This window comes from Talaromyces atroroseus (genome assembly GCF_001907595.1).
Source record: "Talaromyces atroroseus strain IBT 11181 chromosome Unknown scaffold_0, whole genome shotgun sequence".
Taxonomy (NCBI): domain Eukaryota; kingdom Fungi; phylum Ascomycota; class Eurotiomycetes; order Eurotiales; family Trichocomaceae; genus Talaromyces; species Talaromyces atroroseus.
In genome coordinates this window covers 2,246,800-2,269,381 of record NW_017971432.1, presented here as the reverse complement: position 1 = coordinate 2,269,381, position 22,582 = coordinate 2,246,800, and the positions used below count along the sequence as shown (strand labels likewise).

The 22,582-nt window shown below is 48.0% G+C and overlaps 10 protein-coding genes across 10 annotated transcripts; 5 read left to right on the top strand and 5 right to left on the bottom strand.

Annotated features, from left to right (window-relative positions):
- Positions 1–402: 402 nt before the first annotated feature.
- UA08_00800 (hypothetical protein) lies at positions 403–3,509 on the top strand (the record flags this gene model as incomplete). Its single annotated transcript, XM_020260647.1, has 9 exons — positions 403–464; positions 590–694; positions 810–1,052; positions 1,140–1,167; positions 1,230–1,293; positions 1,595–1,675; positions 1,738–1,784; positions 1,836–1,973; positions 2,028–3,509. 9 exons carry the CDS (start codon positions 403–405, stop codon positions 3,507–3,509), a joined length of 2,250 nt encoding a protein of 749 aa, XP_020124092.1.
- A 356-nt stretch (positions 3,510–3,865) lies between these two features.
- Positions 3,866–6,205, bottom strand: UA08_00799 (hypothetical protein; the record flags this gene model as incomplete). The annotated part of the gene is made up of 4 exons (XM_020260644.1): positions 3,866–3,944; positions 4,012–4,909; positions 4,973–5,609; positions 5,675–6,205. 4 exons carry the CDS (start codon positions 6,203–6,205, stop codon positions 3,866–3,868), a joined length of 2,145 nt encoding a protein of 714 aa, XP_020124765.1.
- A 555-nt stretch (positions 6,206–6,760) lies between these two features.
- UA08_00798 (hypothetical protein) lies at positions 6,761–7,663 on the bottom strand (the record flags this gene model as incomplete). The annotated part of the gene is made up of 1 exon (XM_020260643.1): positions 6,761–7,663. One exon carries the CDS (start codon positions 7,661–7,663, stop codon positions 6,761–6,763), a length of 903 nt encoding a protein of 300 aa, XP_020124766.1.
- Positions 7,664–8,482: 819 nt separating this feature from the next.
- UA08_00797 (hypothetical protein) lies at positions 8,483–12,194 on the bottom strand (the record flags this gene model as incomplete). Its single annotated transcript, XM_020260642.1, has 3 exons — positions 8,483–9,120; positions 9,181–12,006; positions 12,095–12,194. The coding sequence occupies 3 exons, from the start codon at positions 12,192–12,194 to the stop codon at positions 8,483–8,485; spliced, it is 3,564 nt and encodes a 1,187-aa protein (XP_020124773.1).
- Positions 12,195–13,306: 1,112 nt separating this feature from the next.
- Positions 13,307–14,540, bottom strand: UA08_00796 (60S ribosomal protein L5; the record flags this gene model as incomplete). Its single annotated transcript, XM_020260641.1, has 5 exons — positions 13,307–14,053; positions 14,121–14,148; positions 14,201–14,287; positions 14,354–14,391; positions 14,538–14,540. The coding sequence occupies 5 exons, from the start codon at positions 14,538–14,540 to the stop codon at positions 13,307–13,309; spliced, it is 903 nt and encodes a 300-aa protein (XP_020124774.1).
- Positions 14,541–15,002: 462 nt separating this feature from the next.
- Positions 15,003–15,855, bottom strand: UA08_00795 (hypothetical protein; the record flags this gene model as incomplete). Its single annotated transcript, XM_020260640.1, has 2 exons — positions 15,003–15,743; positions 15,802–15,855. 2 exons carry the CDS (start codon positions 15,853–15,855, stop codon positions 15,003–15,005), a joined length of 795 nt encoding a protein of 264 aa, XP_020124771.1.
- Positions 15,856–16,289: 434 nt separating this feature from the next.
- Positions 16,290–17,192, top strand: UA08_00794 (hypothetical protein; the record flags this gene model as incomplete). Its single annotated transcript, XM_020260639.1, has 4 exons — positions 16,290–16,452; positions 16,526–16,694; positions 16,752–16,814; positions 16,880–17,192. The coding sequence occupies 4 exons, from the start codon at positions 16,290–16,292 to the stop codon at positions 17,190–17,192; spliced, it is 708 nt and encodes a 235-aa protein (XP_020124772.1).
- Positions 17,193–17,866: 674 nt separating this feature from the next.
- Positions 17,867–18,916, top strand: UA08_00793 (hypothetical protein; the record flags this gene model as incomplete). Its single annotated transcript, XM_020260638.1, has 1 exon — positions 17,867–18,916. The coding sequence occupies one exon, from the start codon at positions 17,867–17,869 to the stop codon at positions 18,914–18,916; it is 1,050 nt and encodes a 349-aa protein (XP_020124769.1).
- A 392-nt stretch (positions 18,917–19,308) lies between these two features.
- Positions 19,309–19,692, top strand: UA08_00792 (hypothetical protein; the record flags this gene model as incomplete). The annotated part of the gene is made up of 2 exons (XM_020260637.1): positions 19,309–19,375; positions 19,478–19,692. 2 exons carry the CDS (start codon positions 19,309–19,311, stop codon positions 19,690–19,692), a joined length of 282 nt encoding a protein of 93 aa, XP_020124770.1.
- An 898-nt stretch (positions 19,693–20,590) lies between these two features.
- Positions 20,591–21,461, top strand: UA08_00791 (hypothetical protein; the record flags this gene model as incomplete). The annotated part of the gene is made up of 3 exons (XM_020260636.1): positions 20,591–20,821; positions 20,883–20,943; positions 21,004–21,461. The coding sequence occupies 3 exons, from the start codon at positions 20,591–20,593 to the stop codon at positions 21,459–21,461; spliced, it is 750 nt and encodes a 249-aa protein (XP_020124767.1).
- Between the last annotated feature and the right edge of the window lie 1,121 nt (positions 21,462–22,582).

Below are 22,582 nucleotides of genomic sequence, written 5' to 3'. Positions count from 1 at the left end.
ACATAGAAATTGTTTTTTGATGTAAATAATATATATTTATTGTGAAGTTCGATTTGCTCATCTCTTCTGACCAACACCCCGCAATTACTCGGCACACACCGCCTTCGGGCTTGGCCCAATCAGCTAGCCGTCCTCAGCTTCCTCCATCTTGACATCAGAACGAACTAGTGAAGTTTGGCTAAAGTAAATAACGAGAAAAGCAGTCGAAGCCCCCAGATAACCACGGCAATTCACCGTCATGAACATATGACTTGCTCACTATACTCGCGGAAGACGGAATATATGGATTGCGTGTCTTTTTCGGTCCAAATAGACTTAAATAATTAGCCCATCATCATACCGCATTCCTCTGATAACTCACAACCGCAATCATTATATTCGTCCTCCCTTCGACCTTCGAGAATGACCCAAGCTATTGCACGCCAGAATCCGATTGTCCTAGTCATAGACTTTCACCATGCAAGGTTAGATGTCGCCGCTTTTACTCTCCTTCCTCTCAAATAGCGCCTCTAGTCTCTCGTCTCTCACGTACGACGTCAATTCAACATGTCATATGAAGCTAATGTATTCTTTCTTTGATCACAAATAGAGGCCCCGAGATAGAGTTATGCTTTGCGGACGAAGGGACGAATCCGGCTGTGGAAAATGATTGGTCACTGTTGCCATTCATGGCATTGTCAGATGGAGCACATGCGTGAGTCTTTCGCACAAAGGACGGCGGAGATGGGTATTCTCGGCGATTCTTACTACATACGATGATGATGACTATATATACAAATATGGAGAGTCTAGGCTAACAAATTATTAAGCTCCACGGAAGATTTCTCATATTTCACCCTCCGCCGCGAAGCGACCTCGACTCAGAATGCGACGTCTCTGTTCGGTATATCATGTACAAGGCAGATCCCCGCTAGCTCGTTGATCAATCGCTCTCCGGAAGTTACCCGATCGACTGTCCAGAAGGCTGTGGTGGTTGTGTCTGATGGACCTCAGCATTTTGGGAGATTGAGGGAAAAATTATCCATGGTAACATCGGCATGGTTTGCGCAACGGTACGGATACACTTCTGCCATTGCCACATAAATTGGGACGAACTCGTTGTGATGAATTTTCGTTACTAAGTCTTGTTGTCGCAATAGGGATTTTTCAGATGTGGATATTTTGAAGGTCCGTCGTCGTTTCCCATTGAATACATGCATGAGTGGGATCGGTTACTTATCGGTTGCTAGAAATTTCGCGAGAGCTTGATTGCAAGTCTGAAGAATGAAGACGCACATAAAGACACTTATCTCGGTATGAGATCCTCTCTTATTCGAAGTTGACCAAATCGAGCGCTTTTGCTAATCGAAAGAAAAAGGCCTGTCATTGCGCGAGATGATCCACCAGTTTAAATCCCAAACACTTGTTCTGTTTAAATGTTTACTTTTGCAACCAAAGGTACGATAATCCGCAAGCGCCTAGAAAAGAAAAACGCAGGAGAATGTGTCGCTAACAGTCAGATAGATGTTGTTCTTTGGCTCTCGTTGCGAGCGTCTATGCATGATACAATTTTCCTTGCTATCTTTGATACCTGGACTACTTAGCAATTTGCAAGACTGCGCTGACCCGGCGTTTGATTCATATGCTGAAAACACTGAAAAGGCCACCTCGCTGAAGACGAGTGAACGGAGTTCATGTATGGATTCTAAAATCTAAATGCTTATAACTCCGTAAGATTTGCTGATCGACGAATCCTAGTACTGGCTTATATGGGATTGCCATTGCAACTTTTCGGCAAGGCGAGTGTCCGTCGCAGAGCATTATATTGTCCTTGCTTTTGCTAACACTATTACTAGGGGAGCATTTTTGGGCCCTACACACCATTGCAGCAGTTAGATCTTTTGGCCGATCACGGAACCAAGTCTTATATAGTCGGGTCGACGAATTCTTTGCTGCTTCAGCAGAAAGATCGTTATAGCGACATTCTGATCAATGTAAGAATGGTCCTGTTTTCGCGTGTATGAAATGAGTAGCTTACGTGTACAAAGCTCGACGAAGGGGCCATCAGCATACAGTCACCTGCAATGCGGACCGCACTGGCCTTAACTGCAGCAGATAGACGATGGATCGATTTCCTCACGCAGACCATCAACGAGACCTGGGACCCATCACACCCTGAACAACCCAAAACTCACGGCTACGTGGGATCCGAGGAGTTTATTCGACTACAGTTCGAGGAGTACCTCCTAGCTTTACTGTCGTGCACAAACCATCGACAACATGTGCAGCCTTCATCCCCAGTAAAAGCGAATGAAACCAAAAACAAAGTTCAGTCAGCGGATGCAGAAGCGGACCCGACGCTCGAATTTAACCAGGACTTCGTCGCGCACTGGAAAACGACCCGGAATTATGCCTTATTTCACCGATTGACCTCTGATGCAATGCTATTTTCCGTTGTTGAGCCTCGGCACCCCTGTGCCGGCGGGCTGACGATAGATGATATCCAGCGACGACTGGCACAACAGGTGTCAGAACTCCATCTAGACGAGCGGGTGCGCGAGGGTCGCGAAGCACTAAACAAGACGCTAGTCACCGGCCAGAAGAAAGTGAGCAACGCATTCAACAGCTTCTGGGCGGATATCGAAGCGCTACGAGAAGCGCAACGCAAAAGAAACGAGGAGCGAGCAATGGAGCGAGCATCTTCAGATGAGAAAAGTCTGAGTGGCGAATCTCTCCAGTCTATACGCAATAATACAACCTCTCCCTCTACCACCACCACCACCACCTCTGGTTCTTCTACCGAGACGAACTCATTTTCATGGTTTGGACACGTTCGCCGATCACCATCGGTCGATGTCAGCCAGGGTCAAGCACCAGCAAATACAGCGGGACAAAGGGCAGGCGCTTATATCAGTTCCTGGGGAGCCTGGGCCAGCGAGCGACGCAAGGAATGGCAAGATCGGAGAAATAGCACCGCCCCAGCAACAGCAACAGCAACAGCAATATCAACTTCTTCATCAGTTACCGGACCAACATCATCAGAAGCCGCTCTTCCCAGCGTCAGCAAGAAGGAAGTTGGCGGCGATAGTAATAATAATGATAATAATAACACCAACAACAACCGAGGTGAACAATCATCATCCTCCTCTCGTCGCGCTAGCGAAGAATCCACCACCGCAATACCAGCAACCACAACTCTAAGCCGAAGTATAAGCCGCCGAACGAAGAGATGGAGTAATGTGCTACTCAAAAAGGAACATCGACATACTAACAGCGAGTCCGACTACGAATCATCATCCAGTCGAAAGTGCTCTCTAGATATCACTGTCCCATCGTCGTCATCATTGTCCATTGCAGATGCACCCAAGTCGCCGCTTGGACAGGTGCAACATCAGCATCAGCAGTCAATTGAGGGTGGTAATGCAACTACGACTAATAATGTACCTCCCAAGGCAGAAGAGGAGGGTGGAAATGTGACGGTGATGAAGTCTAGTGATGATGATGGTGAAATTGGATTGGCGAGTAGATAACACTTCGACAAATAAGTCCAGGCTTGGATTGGATTTGATCAAGCATATTCATGTGACAATGCATATATAATAATTATTAAGTACACAATAACGCATACATATATACATACAAGTTACCTGTTGTTCACGCTTTGAGTGCAGTCGGAGTCTTTTGTTTGAACACCAGGAGTTATATTAAATGTCTCCAAAGCTTGGTTGTTCAGACGCTCGTAGGTAGAATTACGCGTGGTTCGGTGTTAACATGTGCTATTCTCTCGGATTTCCTTCACGGAAAATGTATCGTGATATCATGGCCTTAAATTATAAAACTATGGGATTAAGCTTAGATATATATCATGGCAACCTTCATGACTCAATCAAGTCGCCGAGAGCTCAGCGATACGTTTCTCAATATCCGGTACCGCACGGAGTTGAAGATCAAGATCTTCCTTTTCACTATAATTTAGGGGTAAGGTGTTAGCAACTAGTCTCCTTTATTCTCAGTAGATAGGGGGAGTCGTACTCTTCCAGTTTCAATCTCTTCTCCCAATCCAAGCCCGTAAATATATACCCGCCTTGCCCATCAAACTGCAAAATGTTTTTGTGATATTGCCACAAACTGCGACGATGCGACACCGTCATCAAAGTGATGCCCAAATTCTTGGCCGTTTCGTACATGACCTTCTCAATCTCCAGAGTCACCGAGGACGTGCATTCATCCAGAATCGCATACCGCGGTTTGTGATAAAACAATCGCGCCATGGCGATTCGTTGCTGGAGACCACCGGAAAGAACGTCTCGCCATTCTTCCTCGGCGTCCCAGCCGTTGTCGCGATCGACAATGTTGGCGATTTCAAGGATTGAGAGTACGTCGTATAAATCGGCGTCCGTGATGCCCTTGGCTCGCATTTCTTTCACGCCGTCTGGGTATGTCACCTGCTGTCGCAGGGTTCCGTGAGACAAGTACGGTCGTTGAGGGATGTAGAAGATGTCGTCGAAGTTGGGCTTCTTGACTGTTCCGCCGTAGACGGGCCAGAGGCCGCCGAGGATTCGGAACAGGGATGATTTGCCACATCCGTTCGGTCCTACGATTAATAGGTGCTCACCGGGGTGGACGGTGAATGACAGTTTCCGAACGAGAACGTCCCCGTTCGGCGACACAATGGGGACGTCTGTGAATTCGATGGAGGGGCTTTCGGTGATCGTTCCTCGACCTGCGAGGACGGCTGCATTTTCGTCTGTTGACGCTGAGGATACGAGCCTCTTCTCAAACCTTCCTGCTGCTACATCTTCCATGACATCGAGCAGAGATGAGACACGAGCTGTGTGGCCCGCGAGTTCTGATACTTCCTTGTAAGAGAACATCACGCGGCCAAATGCATCGGATGAGGAGAGTAGCAAGCGCCGGTTAGTGACGAAGCCTAATAGATGGTATGTTTAGTTGATTATCTTAACTAGTGGCTTGGTTTATATAGGGTACTCACTTTCTGTCCGATCTCCCATGGTCTTGCTGATCTGGCCTGGAATCTTGAAGAATACCGGAACACTGCACAGCACCAGTCCCAGGGCACCCCAGAAATATTTGATCACGAAATCCTCCATGAATCCGTGATACAGTCGTCGACGAAGAATGCGGTTGACGTGCTTTATGAGCGTAAAGTAGCCCTTGTCAAGGTTATCCTTCTCGGCTTCATGGCCGTGGTAGAGAGCAACCTCTTCACTATAATCTATTAATCTTGTATGCTGAAATCTAAACTCGCCCTCTAGGCGCGCTTCGTCGGCCACATATTTCCCAAATGGAGGCGTCAATGCGCGCATCATGTTCGCCGATAGCTGAACCAAGAGACTCATGATGAACAGGCCTTCCATGCCCACATTCTTTGACAGCTGGTAATTGTAGAGAATCATGTCCAAGACCGGCTTTGCCAGATTCGAGTACAGCTCTGCTAAGCTGTCTGAGAATCTAGATATGTCTACCGTAACCATCTGATCTGGGTTCTTAATTCGGTCATCCAATGCCGAAAGAGCATAGAATGTCATGTTAGACAGATATTTATCATGGACATGATCGGTGAGACGCTTTCGATACTGCAGCGCCAAGCGACATTGATGATAAGAGAGCTTTTTACCGTTAGTTTTAAGTCAACCATACTACAACAAACGATACAAATGTAGAGCTAGCTTACCATGGAATTCGTAAATGTCGCCGGAACAGCCACTGTCATCCACCACGCAAGAGTAGACAAGAAATCCCTGCCTCTCCCTCGCACCAGGTTACTCGCGACCCTCCCATCCAACTCAGCAACATAAATGCTAAGAATAGTCCGCAGCACCAAGAACACACTATGACTTAGCAGCAATCGCAACTCCTTACTCCGCCACCCGGGAATTACGATTCGCAGCAACCGCAACAGGCTCCTGAGAAACTCGAGGTTTAACTCCACCGCTTTTCTGCCTGTTGCAGTAGTGCTGCGCTTGTTGCCATCTTCCTGGCTAAGACTGCTTGTTCCCGGGCGCTCTCGTATCTCGGCTTGTCGGCGCGAGGCCGCTTTTTGTTCCCCGACAGCGTTGTGGATTCGTTTTGCGAGGGCGAGGAAGAGCGCGAGATAGACGGCACGCGAGATTCGGGTGCGATGTTTTACGTATAGGCCTGCGAGCCGCGAGAGCATGCGGCCGATCGAGCGCTCCGGGGGACGTATTTTCGACTGCGCTGCCATCTTGCAGAATGACGCCGAGAGGGTTGGGTTCACATGTAGGCACAAGGGTGTCTCAGGTACCGGAATAGACAGTATGAACCATGCTCAATAGCGCCTGAGCCTGATCGCGAGGAAAGTTAACGCAGTAGAAGCAGAAGATGTTGTTGTTGTGTTGTTTGTGTGTTCCAATGGAAGTTGGTCGAGCTTCTTGCGCCGCTAGGTTAACATGTGAACTGAGCTGCACTGCCGAGGAAGTTACGGCCCACTATGTATGTACCGGTTTACAATACACGTTGTGCAACCGCTATGCCTCCATTCCACGCTCCATTTCTCATTTCTTGAAGCACAACTGGCTACTGGATTGTATTCCTATTTGCGCCCCTCGAGATCATTAATCCCAGATGACCAAGACCCTGCATGCATGTTCTGTCGTGCCGGACAGTACTACCTAGGCACTTTCTTATCCAGGTATGTAACAACTGTATTAACTAGTATTGAATAATACCGACTATATAATCTTGAAAAGAGCCATGGTCATAGTTAGGATGCATGTCATCTACTGTGCTATTAACACTACTATTGGGCCTTCTGGCCTACCGCAGTCATGACCCTTCCTTGATGTACCACAACGCCTTGCTCGGTTTCCTTGATGCCGTCTGCAAACAGATCGATCCACGTCTCGCGCGACAGGGGTGCATTTGGCGCCTCAGACTTTGGCGGAAAGAAGGCGGCAAGCTCCTCCCAAACCATCAGGTAATCTTCAGTCCAGCCCTTGTAATCCTGCTTTCTCTTCTCCTGTACGAGCAATCGCGCGTTGTCAAAGCCAAACTGATCCAGGTGCGTGTCGAGGACGTCTACCCAGTCATTTCGGATGCCTTTGGCCTGGAGGCCGCCTTGGATTACCTGCACAATACTCTCGCAGACCACTTTGGATACCTGCGGTGAAGGCGACTCGACAATGAATCTGTCGCCTCGGATTTCTTCCCACTGAAGGAACCCGCCCGGCTTCAGGAGCGCCGAGGCAACGGAGAGAATCGGTGTCAGGTCGGCATCGGGAATGACACTGACAAAGGCTCGGATGTGGACTATATCGTAGATGCCAATCAGGCCGGCAGGCAAGGGCTTGGCTAGGATGTCAAGTTGCTGGAGAGATATCGAGGCCGGGAGGAAGGCTGCGTCCGGAAAGTTTACTGGGTTGATGTCGAATCCGTCCAGCTGGGCCAAGATATCCTTCTTAACAAAGTGGGAGTGCAGTTCAGTCAGCCAGGCGCCGTTACCACAAGCAAGGTCGGCGACTCTCAGTTGCTGCGAAGTAGCCGTTAAGGACTTCTCGATGGCCGGCTCCAGGAGATAGCCGAGGGTGTTTTGGATAAGGAAGTGCTGCAAATGTAAGCGCGCAGACGATCGGAAGTTCCTGGCCGGAGCGACCCAAAACTTGGACGGGTCATAGCTCTCGATGTGCGAAGGGATGGTTGTCATCTTGATCCTCTCTCGCTTTCATAATGGGCAGAACAATCTGCCGAAGAGGCCGTTCAGGGGGGATATATAAGGAGTAGAAATCTTTACTTTGGTCAACTCTAATTTTGGCGTGTGCCCCCACAAGCAAGGCGCAATGGTATTCAACACGAAGATACTTCGTAAGCCCTAAGAAGTAAACATGCAGTGCTGGTCTCAGGGACGCAATATGACCAGTAGTTAACCAGCTGTATGTGTTTCCCATAATCTTCCTGTGTTTTTGATCTATTGGCTGCGACGTTTCTGTTTCTCGGGCAGGTATTAGAAAATAGAATTTATATCAGACTATAAATCAACTAAAACTTTGCTCTGTTAAAAGCTTAATTTAAATATAGTCTTATTGTATACTCTATTAGGTTAGGCTTCTTAGACTGGGAGTGTTGTGGCCAATCAGATGAGCCTCCAGGATTACCATGTTGGTGATATCAGGTAAATTAGATGGAACCACCAAACAGTTGACTGACTAATGTACAATATGGTACAGAAAATTGTCAAAAAAAAAAAAAAAAATATGACGCAGTCACAGAGAACCCAGAAACCAATTGCTGAGCTGAGTAGCATCAAACGAGTGGAGGGTATATATAGAACGGTACGCCACAAGCCCTACCGTCACAACAATCATACATTAGGTAGGTAGTATGTACCATTGGTCATGTCTCATCAGATAAAAGCACATCGAAGAATACATTTACAAAAAGACACGCTAAATGATATATCAAACAAGGAAAGGAAACCAAAAAAGAAGGGAGTGCGTTCTTATTTTCACACGATCGTTGCATAATTTCAATCGCTAGAATGATTTGCTCCATCCGGCTGAGACTGCGGCTGGGACGGACGTGGTCGCAGGCCAGCGTTGATTTGAGCAGCAATTTGGCTTTGCTTCCACTTCTCGAACGCATCCTGATCTTGCTGCTGAATGATCCACAGTTCCTCCATAGTAGACCCCAACTCGTGATAAGCCTTGTCCGCTCCAACGCTCTCCACGTGCGTCTGAGGTTCTTCTCCTTTCATATTCTCCAGTTTCTCCCGAAGCGCGTTGAGATGGGAATCATCTCTAGATACGGCGTCACTGTCTTCAGGCGAAACGAGAGATGGATTGAGGAAATCTCTTCTCAAGTTCTGACTAATACGGTGGAAACGCCCTTCTTCAGAAGTCAACGCTCGAGAGTGAAGGGATGTATTTGAGCCTCTGCGTGACAGTCGAATGGCAAATGGATCCGCCTCGTCATCCTCCGCAGTAGCAGGATCAGGAGCATACGTTGGGCTATCAGCCGCTTCTGCTGGTTCATGACTGTAACCACCGTACTGCTGCGATGATACCTCTTCCGCTTGTTTGTCTGTGGGTACACGGCACTCGGGAAATTCCTCTTCAAAACGTGTGATGATCTTCTGTAGAGTCTGATCAAGGAATTGTAGTCGTCCTAAATACCGTCTATGTTAGAAATAGCCAAGGTAAAGTGATATAGAAATTTCAAACTTACGATAGTTGGCGTCATTGCCAGCTCTATCCTCCCGAATGAGTGATATCTCAATTCTAGCTTTGATGTTACGTGCGGATCCGAGTAAATTCTTCGACATGTCTCGCGCCTTCTTAGTCCTATTGACTGACGTAGAAACGTGCGGAACGGGGGTTGAGCGACCACTGCTTGGTCTTGATCCTCCCATTTCAGATTGGTAGCGCTCAAGGTTGCCGAGGCACACCCCGAGCGCCTTGACGACGCCTGATCCTCCAATAACATAGTCTTCGTTAGGTGCAGATTCAACATCTGTGGCTTCTCCAGGACCTGAATGTCCTACAAGATGTTGCAGCACTTCAGGAATCGGGACCTCTGGGCGTTGGACCTGGCTTGCATCGCTAAGCTCCTCAATAGCGCCCATGTTTCTGAGAGAATACGCGACGATCTGAGAGGCCAATGCTCTCACAACTTCATTACATTCGGCACTAGGGACCTCGATATCCACTGCAATGAGGGTGTGTGAAACACGAACGGCCGCCATCAAGGAAGCATAAACGGCGCATGCCTCCTCTTGATCGGCTGGATCTTGCGATGAACCAAGCCTCGCAATTTGTGAGTTCTCTAGGATATTCAGGTGAGCTAGACTCGGACACTCAGGCAATATTTCTGCAATTGCAATTGCATGATCTGGGGAAAGGTCCACATCTGCTAGATGTATGCGCTTCAACGCAGTCATCTTTGGAAGAAATCGCCTGAGCATGGATAACGAGTCAGGCTGCGAGGTGAATAGTGCTGGATTGTGCGAAAAGTCAACAAATCGCAAGAGAGGGAGTGTTGGGAGTGCTTGAAGCAGAGGAAATATCGTAGCCGGTGTCAATGAACAGTCCGCCAAACTCAACGCCATTAAAGGGCTTTGAGAATCTATGGCATCCGCTAGCAGATCTAGATGTTCATGTAAATCGTTCCCACCAAGGTCCACACCCTCGCAGTTATTACCCTGGAGATAACGGGCAACATGCTCCAACCCTTCCCGAGTCAAATTGTTATTAGCTAATCCAAGCCGTCTCAGCTTTATGGAGCCTGCTGCATTGCAAATGTTTTCTATATCTTCGGTAGACGGTTGACATTCGCTAAGGAGCAATTCCTCAAGGTGATCGCCACCAAACCGTGATTTAAGGGAGGCGGCCAGCGTCCTCCCAATGTCACGCGATTTTGGAGAGCCCTTCAATCCATCGGCAGCAGATATATTCCTCGGGAAAGGAATACCGGAGAGATCGATCGCTTTGAGGGATTTCGAGAGATGAATAAACAAACAAATGTGACGCCAACCTTCAGGTCCAATCTTCGTGTTGTTTTTTAACGATAGCTTCTCAACAATTCCATAAGGCTGTGGCGCAGCTGTACTAGAAGTTTTGGCAGACCGGCGTCTATTTCGAGCTTGTTGCATGGTCTTTGTTGACAAGAGTCCTGCCAAAATTGAGCGCACTCCTTCGTCCGTGAGAGCACAGTTTTCAAGACATAATTTGCGAACAGGAACTATTGCCAGCCAATCACTCATAGTAACAATATCCTGCAACGTCATGGGGAAATCAGTGAGATCTAGCAGCGCCACGGTGCCAGGAGCCTCAGCTAGTGTCGATGATGGCGATGCCATTTGCTCTACTAGTTTCTTCAAGACTGGAGTTTCACGGAGCTGACAACAACGGCGATAGATGCGCACAGGGTCCGTAGTCGGATGATTCTGTGTTTTAGTGCGTGAACTACCACTTGCTGGTGATGCCGCAGACTGCTCATCTTCCGCATGCTTGAATTGCATAGGGATAGTTCCGTTCTCTTCTGCCTGCCTTCTCTTCCGCTCTTTCCGTTCCTTTCTTTCTTCCTCTGAGCGTTTCTTCTTTTCTTGTTTCCTGGTTGGCTCTTTGGTTCGACCATCGGGAACAGTTTCACCATTTGTGGTTGCGGTTGCGATTGGGGGTGACGTTGAGGGTGACGTTGCCGTCGCTGTTGGCTGGTCGACTGCGCTCGATTTCAGCTCACGTTCTTTTTCCTTGACAACAGCCTCTGGGTTCTTCAATGCCGAGGCTTCCGCTTTCTCTTTGGCCTTTGCCTTAGGCCCTTGGGAAGTAGGCACGTTATTACCGGTTTCACGCGTTTGCTCGTCGATCTCTCGCTGGCTAAAGCCTGCTATCTCGACGTCGACACAAAAGGCAACACGCTTCAACGTGGCTTGATCCAATTCAGGAACCTTACACCGATCTCGATTTGGATCAACATTCATTATCCGGCGTTCGCATAAGCCACTGTTGCCTGTAGTCCTTCCTCCTATTGCGCCAGCACCCGAGGATAATTTTCGGAATGCATTCTGAAGAAAGGAAGGGTTCTTCGGTGAGGTGGAAGTTACTGAATTGACAGACTCGGCGATGCGTTCATCTCTATCCCTAGGAGGATATGAAGCGCCAAACGGATTGATATCTGGTTTCGTAACCGGGGAATTCTGCTTCAGAGCAGCGTGAGGACTTTCTTTGGTACCACTTGCCCCTGGAGGAGTAGTGCCGGTAGAGAATTTGGAACTCAACGACGAGATCCACGAGTTGCGCCTTGCTGGCACTGCTTTCGGTGCGCTTCCTTTAGCGGGCGTACTGGGAGGATTAGGTGATTTTTTCTCCGGCAAATTACGCGACGCTGGCTCCGTATGGCCATCAGCTTCCTGCGAGGGATTACGCGATGCATCGCTAGTCGAGCGCTGTGGCGATGGTTTCTTTGGGGCATTTCGCTCGGCCTTTAGGTCCGTCTGTGCATTGGGCTTCTCAAGGACTGTAGTAGCGGCGGCTTTGGTTCGCAAGGTTTGATCTATATGAATCGGTTAACCATGAAGAGAAGAAGAAACCTGAGTGATGCTCATTCATGGGTTCAGGGTGGCGCAATCATGTGTATGTACCTGCCGGTACAACAAAAAGAACAGGAGCATGTATAGTGTTTGCTATACCTCGATGAGAATGATGGAGCCAGCTCACATCCACTGTATTCGCCCCCTCCATATTGCACAACACTCAGGAATCGATAGTAGATGAAGCAGAGAATTAAGTCAAAGAAGATATGTAACAATCGAAGGGAAAGAGAGGGGGGAGTGTGCAGGTCGGTCAGGTGTGGGATGATGTCACGTTATCTCTCATAAAGACGACATGTTCATTCGCCATGAGCCAGGACGATAGATGCTTAGCAAGAAAAAGAAAAAGATAAAAGGTTCGGCGCGGATACGGACTGATTGTCCTCGTAGTGATTATCTCTGTCCAAACCAAGAGAGTTTTAAAAGAAAATTTCCGCTCTAGCCACGACTCGACAGGCTCGATGCGAAAGACGAATGTTAGTAGACAGACTAACGTGAGAGTATGGAGAATGCCGAGCGAGACACTCCAAGGGCATCGCCGTCGTGGGTCGCCAGCGGAACTGCCATTCGCTGGAACTGCTTAGTAATATTACTAGTGCGATACCAGTAACACACGACAACGCCGCTGTCCGTTATCGGAGACACTGCCGGTGGAGCGGCATGCTGACTGCTGCTATATTTTCTACTCAAAAGAGTATATTATTAGCAAAGTAGGGAATGCAGATTCAACCAGTGTCTTGGGTTTCGGCACCAATCCATGGCAAGAAAAGATCGCCGGATGATTGGGATTAATTCCTGCTAATACCGGTAGGCCAATCGGCGCACATAGCATCAATTTGTGCGGCAATTTCCCACATAAATTACAGTATTTTACTAGCGCTTCCTGATTGGGACATGGCCTAGTCTACTTTCAGCTTCGATGATGTGCTTTTTTGCTTACAATTACCACAGCTTAGATAGTTCCTAGCACAGTGGGCGTTGGAAAAATTCAGAAAAGAAACACCATTCCCTATACCCGCCCTATTGCTCCGCATAGAATAGAACCAAACAAAAAGAAAAGAAAAGAAAAATTAACATGAAGTGATATCATCCAGAAGCCGTGAAACTAATACGAGAAAGAAGATGGAGAAGGGAAGACGATCTTGAAAGTCATTAAGACATGAGAAAATGCTTTTTGTTTGTTCAAGTTCTGCCTCAAAAAGGTATGGTAAGAAGCGAGTTTTTGGGTGTAAGTCATAAGAACATCTAGAGCGAGCTGTCCATCTAAGCAGCCAACTCGCGGATCTTCTCCTGCACGCGCTGTTGCCTCTCGGCGTGGCTAAGTTTGGTGGCGCGGTACTTCTTGCTCTCAGCCTTCCACTCCTCCTTGCTCTTCTTGGGACCCTCGCTCTCGTCCTTCTTGAATGGGTCCTCGCGGATGGCCTTGTGGGCCTCGAGGTAGAGGTCCTCGAGGTCACCAGCATCGATCTCGTCCTCGATGTACTGGGAGAACTGAGACTTGAAGCGCTCCTCGTCGTCGTCAGCAAGGCCCTCCATGTACTCAGCGACGTGGCCGCCGGTGATGTACTTGCGGAGAGTCTCGGCGTCAAGCTCCTCGGACTCGATGTCGTAACCGGGGAAGCGGTTCTCGGAGTGGGGAACGAAAAGACCGCCGTCAGAAGCACCCTTCAGGGCACCGAAGACACGGGCACCAGTGGAGGTACGGACGAGACCGACATCCAAGAAAACCTTGAAGGGGCGGCGGGTGCCCTCGTCGGTTTCGGCAGCCTCAGTCAAAGTGTATTCACCGTCAGCCTCCTCGACACCCTCGAAGGTTTCGTCGAGCTCAAGCTTCTTGAGGAGACGGCGAGCGAGAAGCAGACCGGTGGCGTAGGCAGCGGACCAGTTGGTCAAACCGTGCTCAATGCCATAGCGCTTCAATTCGTGGGCATAAGCGGAGGCGATGACCTTGTCACCGGTGATTTCAGAGTAGACAATCTGGGTGATGATGTCGCGGTTGGTAAAACGAACCTAGCGAAGCCAGAGTCAGATTGGATTTCTCAAGAGATACTCAACGTAGAAGGTATGAAAAACTTACCACCAAGCGGTGCTTCCTGGCCGAGTACCTATCGAAAGTGTTAGATTGGACCTTATTGAAAGCTGTACGGGGCGTAATACTTGTTCTTGGCCTGGGTGATCAAGCGCTTACGGGCATAGTAGTCGGTCTTTCCCTCACGACGACGCTTGTACTTGGTCTGGTAGCGACTAGATGAGAGAAAACAAATCAGTATAAAAAACGACCTGGAAGTAGAGGAAACGAAACAAACTCACCTGTAGTACGCGCTGTTCTTAACTTGCTTGGTGAAAGGCTACAAGCGAGTCAGCAATTTGCGCTTCAGAAATCCTCCTTTCCGAAGCATCTTGCAAAGACCCTGGGACCATGATTCGGAGGATTTGAGAGAAGAATATTCACAGATGGCGCTATTCAGCCTCTCTGCATACTAGAAATACTCACCATCTTGACGATTTCTGCAAGGACTGAGGCCTGTTGTCGAAATGTTCCTGGCTGCTCCAACGGGGAAAAAAAGTTATGGTGGGAGAGGGAGTGCGGGAGGCTTTTGTGTGGGTGCTTCGCTTAGCGCCAGCCGGCGATCTCAAGCTCTGCGGGTAGGAAGGTTGGCCACGGACACCATCCGGGCTGAGGTGGGTGACGACGAACCTGGTTTCTCTATGTACTTTGACCATTTCCGGTCAGTATTTTCAGCTTCTGACTGATTACATGAGAAAGAAAAGAAAAGAAAAGAAAAAAAAAAAAAAGAACGCATCTGATTCAGGGGAGTTGGTCGAATTCTACATTATCAGTCCTGAGTCGGGGGGTTATTGTCCTCAAATGTATTACAGATGTCTGGCGCAGTAACATGACAAAGGTAATTTCAACTGCATATGTGGAGGAAGACTGTTCGTCTTCCTCGCAACACTCTCAAAGCTTTGGCCTGTCAGCATCTTCCAGCAGCTGAAGACCGGTGATGTTTTCCAGTTCTTTAACAGCATCCTGCGTTCTGCCCAGCACAACTTTGATGGTGCCAAAACCAGCCTTTTTGGCTGCCTTTAGATTTTCACCGATATCATCGAGGAAGATAACATCAGAAGCATTGAGTCGGACGTCTTCTCTCCCAGCTAATAATTCATTTGCTTTCTCCAGGGCAAACGCGTATATCTTTGGGTCTGGCTTGCGGAGGCCAGTATGCGCTGAAGAAATGAAAAAATCGAATTGCTCTCGAAGTCCTATTGTATCCTCCCGGAAGGGATGGCCAGCCGGAAATATGACCGTATTAGATAACGCGCCCATCAGATATTGCCCAGACGCCTTCAGTCGTCTTAAGGCAGGAAACATAAACGGGTCTGGATTGCGAGATACGCGCATCATCTCCCAGAACAAATATTCCGCGTCAATTTTGGGAGGTGGTGGAAGAGATTCGAGCACATTGGAAGAATTTCCTTTTTGCGTTCGTAGTCGATGATTAAATTCTTTCCATAATGCAGGTTGTTGGAGGTCTCTGTTGAAGCCTTTGAAGAAGTCTGCGTCTAGTGATATCTCACCGCGCTCTAACTGGTGCCAACTGCCATTGGGTGATGATCGTGAGATACTGAAATTTATCCAGCCCGGAGGGATTCCATTAGCTATCTCATAATCTAGGATCGCTTGAAATGGAGAAACAACCTGCAAATCACGTTAGGGCAAAACTCTTTGTCGAGCTGGGGGATACTAGAAAACTTACACAAACTCCGCCAACGTCAAATAAAAGCACACGAGGTCGTGTAGCCCCAGTCATTATTGAAAAAGAGCCAAGCGTATCTGCCCGTAGGAGCATATAACATTGACGTTGTTTTCGAGGAGAAAATTAAAGGTACCTAGGTATATGAAAGCAATATTTGCTGTTCGGTTGATGCATGAGGACGTGCCGAGGCAAGCAGGTAGGTATACACCGATGGCGACAGGGCTATGTAGGTATCAAACTGCCAATGCTCGGTTCGTGAGCTATGTAATGAAGTCATTCGGTTGAAGTTGACGAATATATTTCTATATTTCCTTCGAAATCTCCATTCTCCCTATAGCGCAGAGACACAGCCCTCAATGCACGAATAGATGTTCGCGAAGGTATTATCAGGATGCGGGGGGCGCGTATCAACACGTGATCGAATCAACAACACGAACAGCAGCTCAAAACACGCATGCTTTGCGACAAACGCTTGAGAAAAACCGACGATGGAGAGCTCGCGCACGATATTGGAACTAAAGACATCGTTTATTAGAAATCAAGTGCGAATCCTTTCGACAGCCATCGCGCCCCAGGAAGGATGGAGGGGCTTTGCGCCAGAGACTGAAGATGACCTGAGCGAGAAAGTGGTGGAGGAAGCTCTACAGAAGCGTGTGTTATTGAAAAAAAAAAAAAAAAGAGATTTGCAAACTCTGGGGATAATATCTGATGATTGTCTCTATAGTGAACGCAATTTTAAAGCAGCACAATCGCGTTGTTTATTCGACTCAAGCCATCCAACACATTGTTCGACAGATCGAAAGCTTGTACTGGAACTCGGTCAAAAGCGAAATCCTCAACCCGAGTCAAGGGCTGAGTGGGGTGGAAATTGGTTCAGACCTGTCAAACCATTTGTACATACCGAGTTTACTTCATAATATTTACCCCGTTCAGGACTGATATGGTGCTAGAGTCATCGAGAAACTGCCGTCCCAATACCGCGGAGACGATGCGTCAATTGAGGACAAAGAAAGGTACGCTTAGTACTCTCATGCCCGTTTGGAGCTGCACGTTATTAAACAAATACGAAATGCTCCAGGTACAAGGCTCTACACGAACGATTAATTGCATTGGACAACAGGCGGCAAGCACAACAGAAGCGTTTAGCTCAGTACAAGCAGCTAGAATTCCTCCTTGAGCCATTCAAAAATCCGCACGACAATATCCAGCCTAATCTGATCACGAAAGATGGCGAAATTGTTCGAGAAATCGATAAAATGCGCATGCTGGTGGCAAGGGTTGCGGGGAGGATTCACAATACTCGTGTTATACAGACAGGAGAAGACAACTCGACTATAATACCCTCTACAGATCCTGGAGATAGGCTTGCAGCTTTGCTCGATATGACTTGAATATGGCGACGAGATTTTTTAACTCTACCAGCCAGATATGCTCGGCTGACGATAAATCTGCCCGCCTAGCAACAATGTTCCGTTCCCGACCAGATCGATATTCACGCGAAGTATCTGTTCTAAGTCGACTCCGCACAAAGGCTACATCTAGCTGCATCAGGCGTAGGTGAAATGCATTTGGCACTCAAGTGCATACCACAATGGAGTAAATACCAACATTGAAATAGGCATGACTTCCTCTGTTGATGATACTATGGGAAGTACCTATGTATCAGTCAAAAAACCAAGCAAGATCGCCGTCAACAACATCTTCATTTGTATATTATAACTTATACTAGAACATGATTGGTGCTTGGAGTGAATTACATTCCCAAGGCCAGATCTTTCAATTATAGCAGGCAGGTACATTAATGTGTAAATATAATACATATTTTCACATTTTTCTGCAAAGTGCGGTTCAGCACTACACCTGTTGAATAACCAATTTCAGCATCTTAGAGTTTTGCGTCTCTCCAGCTATTATTGTGGCGGTGCAGCTGAATATAGCCTGACTAACGTGGTATCATCTGCACGCATTTACCGCTTTTGTTGTTGTTGAAGCAGCACCCATATCTTTCACTCTCTCAAAGTTCCGTGTCGTGTGCTCCGGAATTGACCGTCCGAAAAAATCCTTAATGTCTTCATCAAGCGATCTACGCATCTCGAGAACCCTTGGAGCCCTCTTGGGCGTCCACTGCGGTGACTCGCTAGGTGCCACGTTCGAGTTCATGCCCTGGTCGCGAATCATAAGGAAATATCCCAATGGCTTGCGTGAAATCGTCGGGGGCGGCACCCTAGACTGGCCTGTCGGCCACGCAACGGACGACACCGATCTCACCCGCGCAGTCCTCCTAGCCTACGGAGACTACGAGGGGGAAAAACAGGCGGGGGGTGTAGATTTCGTGGAAGGAGAATTCAACATTGCCAAAGCAGCAGCTGAGTATGCACTCAAATGGAACGAGGGCGACTGGCCAGGTCGCAAGAAAGGCACGCGTCCGATTGACATCGGGAACGCTACGAGGATCGGCTTACAGAACTTCAAGAGGTTAAAGAATCCAGCGAAGTCCGGGGCAGGGATTGGCAGCGCAGGAAATGGGAGTCTGATGCGCTGCATACCTACTGGGCTGTTTGCATCAAAGGAGAGGCGACAGGATGAGTCAATGACTATCAGCGAGTTCACCCACAATGACCCGAGGTGCACAGTCGCTTGTGCAGCATACAACGAGATTGTTGCTTCTCTGGTCAACGACAAGTCGCTGCAAGAAGCTGTGGAGATTGGCAAGACGGTAGCAGACGACTTGGGCTGCGCGGAGGTTGCACATGCTATTAGAGAGGGCGAGACGCTCCCTTTGGCGAGGATCGCTACGGAGGGTCCCCGGCGTGACATAGCATTCACCCCGTGTGGTTACGTGCTCGACAGCCTGAAGCTCTCGATTGCCGCACTACTGGATCCGCGGTCTTTCGAAGATGTGCTAGTAGACGTAGTCCGAATTGGAGGAGATAGCGATACGAACGGGGCTATTGCAGGGGGTTTACTTGGTGCAAGAGCCGGGATAGAGGAAATTCCCGAGCGGTGGTTGAAGAAACTGCAGTTTCGCGATATATTCGAGGAAATTGCGATGTGCATTCTACAGCTGCAAGAGAATGAGAAGAAGCTACTTGAAAGGGTACACAAGGAGGAATAAGCAGGTCAAGGTACAAGATGCAGGTACAGCGAAATTCCATTGCAGCCCGTATACTAATCACTACTACCATCCCTCGTCCTCGCGTACCCTCCAACAACCGCAAGTCAAGAGTCTAATAATCTTAGGAAAGCGAGGCTGATAAGGTATGGGGGCATCGAAGCGGCTGGGAAGCCAAATGCAGAGGTCATCGCGAATGAAGGAGAAGTGCACCGCCAGCTTGGAGAGCCCCAGTGCTGTTCTCACCTTCTAGCCGGGTAGGGTACAAAGGCCAGTCAGCTTTTTGTCCGACTTATAAAATACCTACGTACCAAAGTCCCGACGCATCTACCACAACAAACTACAAATTCGCAGGTCCATGAACCATCGGCTACACGAGTTCGTCAGCCACAAGCATGATTGGCTTCCTCGACCTCCCTGAGGAGATTCGCAACATGATCTACATGTGTTTAATAGGCATGGGTATGCCAGCCCATTATCCCTTCCACTCAATCACTAACATGCGGCTGCATGTCAACCTCCTTTACACAAACAAGACGATCTACTAGAAATATGGCACGCTAGTCTATTCAGAAATCGATTTCTCGTTCCACGGATATGAGTATACAGCCACGTTCCTCGATCAGATCGGTCAGAATGCGAAGCATATTCGGCGAATTTTCCCGGAATTGCCGACAGTCCTGGAAAACAAGGATGGGTTGTTCAAATCGGAAGAGAATGCTCGCATCCTTGACAAGATCCAAAGTGCCTGTACTGGTTCGACGAAGTTAATTATTTAGCACAGCCTATAGGGTTCATGAGAGGCTTCTGCCCTATCTTGATAAACCGGAGAAGGTCAGCGAAATATCATCCCTAGTGAATGATTGACTGAAAGTATTTCCATCTCTCGAATTAATCCGCGTCGCGATGCCAGCTTGCGAGGCATACGACCGTATAATAAACGAAGCTAGCCATTGTTACGGGTGGGACGTTAATGAGGTGTACTGGATCTCTCGCGAATGGCGGCCGGAGGATAGCGAAACGGATAATGAATCTTATGGGTCTAGCGACGATGATATTGAAGATGGTATCACTGTCTAAGAGTGTACTCGATTCGAATCATGATAAATGCATAACACAGCCTAATGCTTGGTTGTTGGTATAGAAGAAAGATATAAATGTGGTAGAAGTTAAGGCGGCACTACGCACAGACAAAGTGCAACTCTTGGCACGGAAAATTAGAAATGCCGCTCCTAGTGTAGCGGCACTTGGTCTGTGCGTGGTCGGCGCAAACTACACCCTCGATATAAATTTCGAACTCAGTTAGCACGTACTGAGTAAGCAGAGACTATACCAAATCAGGAACTAGTGCATAATAGCTAGCCCCTTTGGGATTTAGTACGTTTCCATTGCGCGGCTAAGTACGTAGACCTCGATTGATGAAGTTGAGACAGGTCCAGCTGGAACTGGTTTCCAGTCATAAGGTATAACACCGAACAGGCACGACTTCGACCTCGACCCACGTCTGGGTGGTAATTGTGTCGCCGCTATCGCATGTGACAAGAACGAAGATAAAGCCGTTGCGCCACCAGCTCTCCCACGGCTTTCCCTCCCCGAACGACGCTGCTCCTCAAGAGCATGACAACAAACGGAGCTGTGATGGGAAGTTTCATGGACAACTCGCCGAACGTGATCAATATGGCAAATATGTCGCGTCAAGCTGCGTCTCCATCTCCGCAACACGGGGGAGTTTCACAAGTCAACGGCGGTGGTGCTATGGGCAACAATATGATGAACGGCGTTCCCATGAACGCGGGGCACCAGATGGATCTTAATAATTTATACGACATGGTTGTAGAGTTTAGCGATATCCTCAAACACAATCGCGACATGACTCGTGGAATTGTTTCTAGTGCCGAGGAGATCATGGTATTTATAAACCCGGTCGCGCGTTCGCCTCTATGACTGGATTTCTGTTAACTTACCACAGCGTCGGTCCAATACTGATGGTACCAGCCCAGATATACAACAAGTCAGCGAAGAGATATCAGGTTGGTTTGATCTTCAACTGATGCGTGTCAAGATATGAACGTTGCTAATATACTTAGCAGCCGCTAGGATCGCAGAATTAGAGCGCGCACTTGCCAGGGAACGTCGCACCGTTGAAGCACTGAAGCGTGAGCAGATTGAGAATACCAGCCTCATTGGCGAATTTGAAACGGCCATGGGAATCATTGTCGAGCAGATTCGAAATTATTGCCAGAATAACAACATGTATTTCCTTTCTCAGAAGAAAGAATACAATGCACTTTTGCAAGCGGAGCGCGATGCTCACCTTGCCAGCCGTCTGGACCGCGATCATTGGCATGCACAAACTATGCGTCTTGCAGAGATGGTCCGGACGGCATATCGCCTACGGTGTGAAGAAGACCAAACACCGACCCGAGTTATCCAAGCCTTGCAGTCGGAAGTACGCGCTCTACGCTCAGCTATTGGCTTGGAAGCAGAAAAGCCTGAAGAAGAAACCGGGTGGGAGTTTTTAAAGGATATTTCTCCAACTGTTGAATGATTTCTTCTCATGAGCACCTCTTGGCTTAGCATTATACGAAGTAGAAGACCACAATCCTACACTAATTGCTTTGTCCTCTTCTTTGCGCGCGTCTATTATCTTTATCTATAAATCTTTCCTTGTTCGTGACTCGACTCGTTAACGCTGGCTGTATTTGAGTAAAGGCTGTTTAATAATAACTGGAAGAGCTGTTGTAAGATAGATCTGATTTTCGAATATAATGATCTGGGAAGAAAAACACAAGACATACGACAGATGAGATTTGCTGGTAGACTCTGCATTATGGCAACAGCTTCTCGTTTATTTGTCGCCTCCAACACCCGAGCCTCAGCTGCGTAAGGGCGAAGTGCTGACCAAGCATTTGAATCATATCATCGCCAGTATAATCCGGAGGAACATTTAGGTACGTCTGGCTCATCATGCTCCATTGCTCGAGTATTTATTATTGCGATGGTAAAAGCGTTCATCAACTCACAGCCATTACTGAGTATTGTGCCAGAAACTAGTATCATAGCCCGGCGTTATATTGCTTTGACGTTTTCAGAGCACTTGCCTAAATGCTCTCTTGATTTCTTAGCATTCGTCCAGGACTAGACTATCTATAGGAAGCTTTGCCAATTTCCAGAACTGGGAACAGCCCGCCCACAAGAAATCAAGAAGACGTCGGTAGCCGTTGTTCAAGAAATTGTACGGGCATACTACGATATTTCAATTCCCCTTCACGAGGCCGACGCGGTCATTATTTTATCGTCAATGATCAGAAAGTTAAGCGCACATTTCTATCATTTCAGCGTATCGGTATATCTTAGTTCCGTATCCAATGTGAGAGGTATATGAGCTATGCTGCTAGTATCTCAACTTCCCACTCTTCGCATCACGAATCCGAACAGACAACCAACGAGAACGACCATCCCGAGGTCGTTCATTGTTGTCTCTTTCATAGCCAATGTCAAACGGCATTGAATTCATTCAGCAGTTGGTTGTTGCACTTGAGGCAGATAAGGAAAGAGACGTTTAGGGATGGAATGAAGGTAGGGAGAAAATCTATGAACGGGTCAACTCATGCTATCTCCAGCTAAATAGGCAGAAAAGACGAACCCAACACTCACGCATTTTGTTTG